The sequence below is a fragment of the Petaurus breviceps genome, unplaced genomic scaffold (genome assembly GCF_028583685.1).
Source record: "Petaurus breviceps papuanus isolate PSGF00001 unplaced genomic scaffold, PetGlider_PUasm1.0 90594, whole genome shotgun sequence".
Lineage (NCBI taxonomy): Eukaryota > Metazoa > Chordata > Mammalia > Diprotodontia > Petauridae > Petaurus > Petaurus breviceps.
Genome location: NW_027187281.1, coordinates 6,302,541 through 6,308,326, shown reverse-complemented (window position 1 = coordinate 6,308,326; position 5,786 = coordinate 6,302,541). Strand labels below are relative to the sequence as shown.

Below are 5,786 nucleotides of genomic sequence, written 5' to 3'. Positions count from 1 at the left end.
CGAATGTCATTTATTGTCATAACACAGGCTCAATTCAGTGTTTGGATGAGATATCTGAATAGGACTTTATATGAATAAAATGATAAGATAAGTCCTATTACTGTGATAATGCACTAGACATTATTTTCTTTCAGTTTGTTTTTTCTCTTTATAATTATATTCCCTATCCATTTAAGTGAATAAATCCAGGTTGCTCATCTGTACTATTAATAAAAAAGAGTGCCATCTCGTGGTAACTGTTTCAAATTACAGACAAATGCCCAAAGTTTTCATTGACTGTTGGAGAGCTGGATGGGTGGCAGATGGAATTGGCCTTGACATCGAATGTTGGGGAAGCAGGCAGGAGATTTGCTATATACTCGGAGCCTGGATTACAGAAAATATGTAAATTATTTTTGGACACAGGAATCCTCTCATCTGGACAATGAAATAATAGAATAAATCAAAGAAGCATTGATTATGACCTAGAAGGAACAGCAGAGATCATCTCATGTAGCCCCCTCATTTTATAGATAAGGAAACTGAGGTCCAAAGCTCATGTGAGCTGTTCAAAGTTACAAGTAATGGAACTGGGATTCAAGGATTTGAATTATAGGAAATTGTATGTAGGAATTTTATTCCTACATTATAGGAGTGGTATATAGATGCCAGGTTTTAGTTTCTATCCCTAACACTAACAATGATTGATTGATGATGATGATGATGATTACAGACAATAGGCTCTGATGTTGCATTTATTTTAATGAAAATACAGTATCTAGTCAGTTTCACATAATCAGGTTTTTAAGGAAGAGAAACTCAACAATTTATCCCAATACTTAAAACTTGCTTTTTAAAAAAACAGGCCTAATCACTTTGAAACTTTGTATAAAACTGTACTTTGTATAAACTGTAAAACTAGAACTGTCCAAATACAATTTAAGAAGTATATAAATACACTTAAAAAAATACTTTTAGCAGCAAAAAAGTCAATACCATCAGAAATTCCCCTGAACATTCATTTTTTTAAACCAAGTTATTAGTAGTAATAAAGTCCCCACCTTGGGTAGCTAAGTATCTGTATTTTTTTTTAAACATTACATATAAACAAGTTCATTTCTTTATACATAGCATATGTCTAAAACAACATTACCAGTGGTAGGTAAGCTAAAGAGCTTCCCTAATATATGTGGGGAGTTGCAGTCATCCAGACAATATTTTTGGTTTCAAGTTGCCACAGAGGGCAAACTCTATGACAGCTTCCTTCGAGCTTGGATCCTCAGGCACTTGGGGCAGTCTGCTGACCTGAAGCATTGTTTATGAAAGCAAGCTCTGCAAGCTATAAATAGGAGAGAAGGTCATTAATAGATTGGATGTGAGATTTCCTCTGTGGTTCTTAAGGAGACCAAAAAGTATACAAAACACCACTGAAATATATTTACTGTCCCCACCCCAATGACAACACGATCCTCAAATGCTCCAGGAAAGGGAAGTCCAGAAGAGCATAGGCACATGCCCCCCAAGTTCCATTTGGGGGCGAAGAACAACGAGAAGATCCCAAAGTAGCACCAAAGATAAGTCTAGGAGAAGGGAAGAGTCTGGCCCAAGATCCCTCATATGAAAATGTCCTCCCAGTCATTAAGGAGGAGTTGGGGCTAAGCAGAAACTACTTCCCCTTTGTTAAAACTCAGTCCTAAAGAGGACATATCCCAGAAGATCCCAGATGCTAATTGTTTTCATTGTTTCAACCTCATGTAAATCCCATGGGTCCACTGTATTCCAAAACAATCTGACCCACATTTAACCCAAATATTTTATTTCCTACAGCCCAGCACAAATATCCAAACCCCCAAATCACAGTTTTATATTTTGCATAAATCCCTGTTTTAGGAGGCGGCTAGGTGGCACAGTGAATAGAGCACAGGTCCTGGAGTCAGGAGGACCTCAGTTCAGATTCATACTCTGACACTTAACACTAGCTGTTTGAACTTGGGCAAATCACTTAACCCCAACTTCCCTGTCCTCCACCCTCAAAAAACAAAAACAAAAAAAATGTAAAAAAAAACCAACCCAAAACATAAATCCCTGTTTTTCATTTGAAGAGTTCAAAGATACCTGGACATCTTTTGCATGTTGTGGTCTGGAATGGGAAGATGACTGCTGTGCTCTGACAAAATTCACAAATGAAGCCCTTTCCTTGACATAGCTGGAAAAGAAGGACTCAGTGAGCTACCATTCTCATTTCTGATGCTATTTTGAGATACAGAAACCTTGTACCTACTCACTGTTCTCACTATGAGGAGGATTGACAAAGCTCATTTTTAGAACAACCTGTTTTCCTGTCCTCTGGTGGTAAATAATCTGATGGTTAAAAGAAGTGGGTCCACCTTTTCCAAGTAGATAGGCAATGAGGTATCATGGAAAGAACCCTGGCTTTGGAGTCAAAGGATTTACCTTCAGGTCCTTTCCATTACTTTCTACCAATGTAGTGTTGGGCCACTCATTTCTGCCTCTGTTTCCTATCTTTAAAATGATGAGGTTGGGGCGGCTAGGTGGCACAGTGAGTAAAGCGCTGACCTTGGAGTCAGGAGGACCTGAGTTCGGATCAGACCTCAGACACTTAAAACAAAAAAACTAGACTTGTACCCTTGGGCAAGTTACTTAACCCCAATTGCCCTCCAAAAATCAAAATCCAAAAAAAAAAAAAAAAGAAAATGATGAGGTTAATTTCAATGACCTCTTAAGTCTCTTCTAGCTCGAAATCTATGATTCATAAGAACAAGGTAGCTTAAGGAATTAGAGAAGCACTTTTTTGGGGGCAAAAATATTTTCCTATTTGGGCAGAGAAGCTTTTCAATTTATATACTTATGGAAACTCCTGATGTTTTTGATCTGTAGTTGGCTTAACTTTAGTCAGCCTCACCCAAACAAATACTCAGAATTTCCAAGCTACATTTTCCAAGTAAAAGAAAAACTTTCAAAATAAAGACATTGCTGATGAAATCATAACCATACAGGAACAGGAAGAGCAACATTTCATCCCCAGAGCCTGTCTACTATTGGAGTTATTCCAAAAGAACTTTTAGTAAACCTACAAGAAAAGGAGTTTACATCCCCAAACTTTTATTCAATTACAAAAAAAGTAGTTCCTTTTCTACCTGATCAATAGGCAACAGAACATTAAAAATAAAATAATTATAGCATGATAAGGACTTGTCCCCAGATTATTTCTATCTGAATTCTGTTTAAGAAATTAGAGATAAGAAAAATGATATTAACAATGCTAAATAGCTAAGATTTGCATCTTAGCTATTTTGCATAGAATTTGAAAAGGCTTTTTACATATACAATCTCATCTGAATCTCACAGCAACACTGTGAGGAAGGTTCTACGGGAAGAATTACCCATTTCACAGATGAGGAAAATAAGTCTCAGAAATGCTAAGTGACTTTATGATGTTGAGGATCATACACCTAGTAAGTGTGAAGGGTGGAATTTGAACCAAGATCTCCCTAACTCCAAGTCATTTTTTTGTCCACAGTCCATACTGTCTCTCCTGTGGGAGGGAAGGCAAAGACCTATGCCCTTAGTCTAGGCTGCCATGGAGCTCTGGGTACTGGGCCAACCCCACACAGATTTTTGCAAGTAGAGGTGGGCTTCCTTACTTCACAGCTGTCCACATGAACAAGGGAGGCTTTCAAAAGTACCCTCAGAACAGCAGCCAATTGTCCCTTTTTGATCTTGACGAGGTCATCCAGAGAGAACAGGTGCAGTTCATTTGTCAAGTGTTCTGGCACCTGCTCAAAATCTTTTAATATCCTAGTGGGAACAGGGAGGAGAGAATGGCAGATCATTTTACAAATTGGTTTAGTTTTCTACATAATAAGTACAGAAAAATCCTAGTTCTTCTTGTACTGTTATGACTCACCCTTCAAATTCCCTAATATAAATAGAGACTCAGGCAGACAGTAGAGAATACTGATTCTGTGTAAAGAGGGAGAGACATAAGCAAAGAGACATAGAGACACAAAGAAAAACTCAGAGACAGAGACAAAACATGGAGAGACAGTGAAAAGACACACAGAAGCAGAGACAAGACTCAGAGAGGAAGGGACAAGAGGCAGAGATGTAGAGACAAGAGGCAGAGAGGCAAGACACAGAGAGGCAGAGACAACAGAGAGGCAGAGACAAGAGACAGAGACAGTGACAAAACAGACAGAGGCAGAGACAAGAGACAGAGAGGCAGAGACAACAGACAGAGAGGCAGAGAGACAAGACACAGAGAGGTAGAGACAAGACAGAGAAGTAGAGGCAAGACACAGAAAGTGACAAGAGGCAGAGACAAGAGAGAGTCAAGACAGAGAGACAAGCAAAATAGAGAGAAACAAAGAAAAAGGCACAAAGGGAAACCCAGAGACAGACACAAAGAAACTGAGACATCAAAAAAGTTTATTGTTCAAGGTTTGCTTTAAAAAAAAGTATTACTTAAATAAAAATACTGACCCTTAAATTTGATGTACAGGACTAACAAGTAATAACAACGAAAGCATTCTAGAAAATTAATTCAAATATTTCTGCCAAAGAAAAGTCAAAGAGAAAAGACAATGTGTGGTCCAATTGCAAAATGAAACTTCTGTACTAATCTCTAAATTTACTTTGGTGACCCACATTGTTTGTTTGGTTGAGAAGTCAGTTGAGCTAAAGGAAGCAATTAAGAGTGATGAGTAAGGCTAAACCATCCCTCCAAGGATGGCAAACCAAAATGGAGAGCAGGGGCTGGGAAAGGGAAGGATCTTTTACTCTCAAGTCAATCTTGCCAAAACATTGATGTGGACACTTAAGGAAAGAAGCTGAAAAATCCTCCTTATGAGGCACATACTAACTGGAGAAAAATGCTTCCTGCAACAGTTTCCATATCTAGTTTGATAGAAGCAGTGAAAAAGGTACTTTGAGCCACTTTTTTGCATTTTCGTCAGACCGTTCCCCTACATATACCCTGTGCATCCAGTGGCTTGTTGGCACATGGTATCCTGTGCTGAGTCTGGAGTCAGGAAGACCTGAGATCAAATCTGGCCTCAGATATTTACTGGCTGTGTGAATCTGGGCAAGTCACTTAATCTCTGCCTTAGTTTCCTAAACTAGAAAATAAAGATAATAACAACACTTACTTCACCAGGTTGTTGTGAGGCTCAAAAGAAATAATATTTGTGAAGCACTTATAGTAGGTGTTATATAAATGCTTATCATCCCCCCCATACAAACCCTTTCTGCCAAATTAGACTATTCAGTGTCCCTAAAAGTCTGAACTTTCCCATCTCTGAACATTTGCTATTTTCCCTATACCTAGAATACCTTTATCCCATATCCACCATTGAAATCTTCCTCATTAAAACCTAATTTAAAAACCACCTCCCTCCATGAAGCCTTCTGATTCTATACATTTGGAAGAAGTCTTTCCCTTTTATGTACTCACTATGCCATACCTATCTATCTATCTATCTATCTATCTATCTATCTATCTATCTATCTATCTATCTATACATACACACATATATACAGACATTGAGAAAGAAAGGAGAGAGAGAAGAGAAAGAAGAGGGAGAGAGAAGAGGGGAAGAGAGAGAGAGAGAAAGGGAGAGGGAGACAGAGGGGGGGGGGGGGGAGGGAAGAGAAGGGAGGGGGGAGAGCTAGGACTTAGGAATATGGCAATTGTACAAAGATGGGAATGATAAATGCATAGCAGAATGCACCCTCCCCCCCACTCGATTTACCCCCCCCTTGTGGTTAACACCTGTTCTTGCTCCCAC

General features: G+C 38.8%; 1 protein-coding gene across 1 annotated transcript in view; it reads right to left on the bottom strand.

Annotated features, from left to right (window-relative positions):
- Window positions 1-719: 719 nt before the first annotated feature.
- Window positions 720-5,786, bottom strand: part of RUBCNL (rubicon like autophagy enhancer) — a 40,133-nt gene continuing 35,066 nt past the window's right edge. Inside the window, exons 13-15 of the mRNA XM_069063695.1 lie at window positions 3,645-3,798; window positions 2,095-2,185; window positions 720-1,318 (exon numbers count right to left, since the gene is read on the bottom strand). Coding sequence (XP_068919796.1) covers window positions 1,230-1,318; window positions 2,095-2,185; window positions 3,645-3,798 — 334 coding nt within the window. The 3' untranslated portion in view covers window positions 720-1,229. The remainder of the gene's footprint in view (window positions 1,319-2,094; window positions 2,186-3,644; window positions 3,799-5,786) is intronic.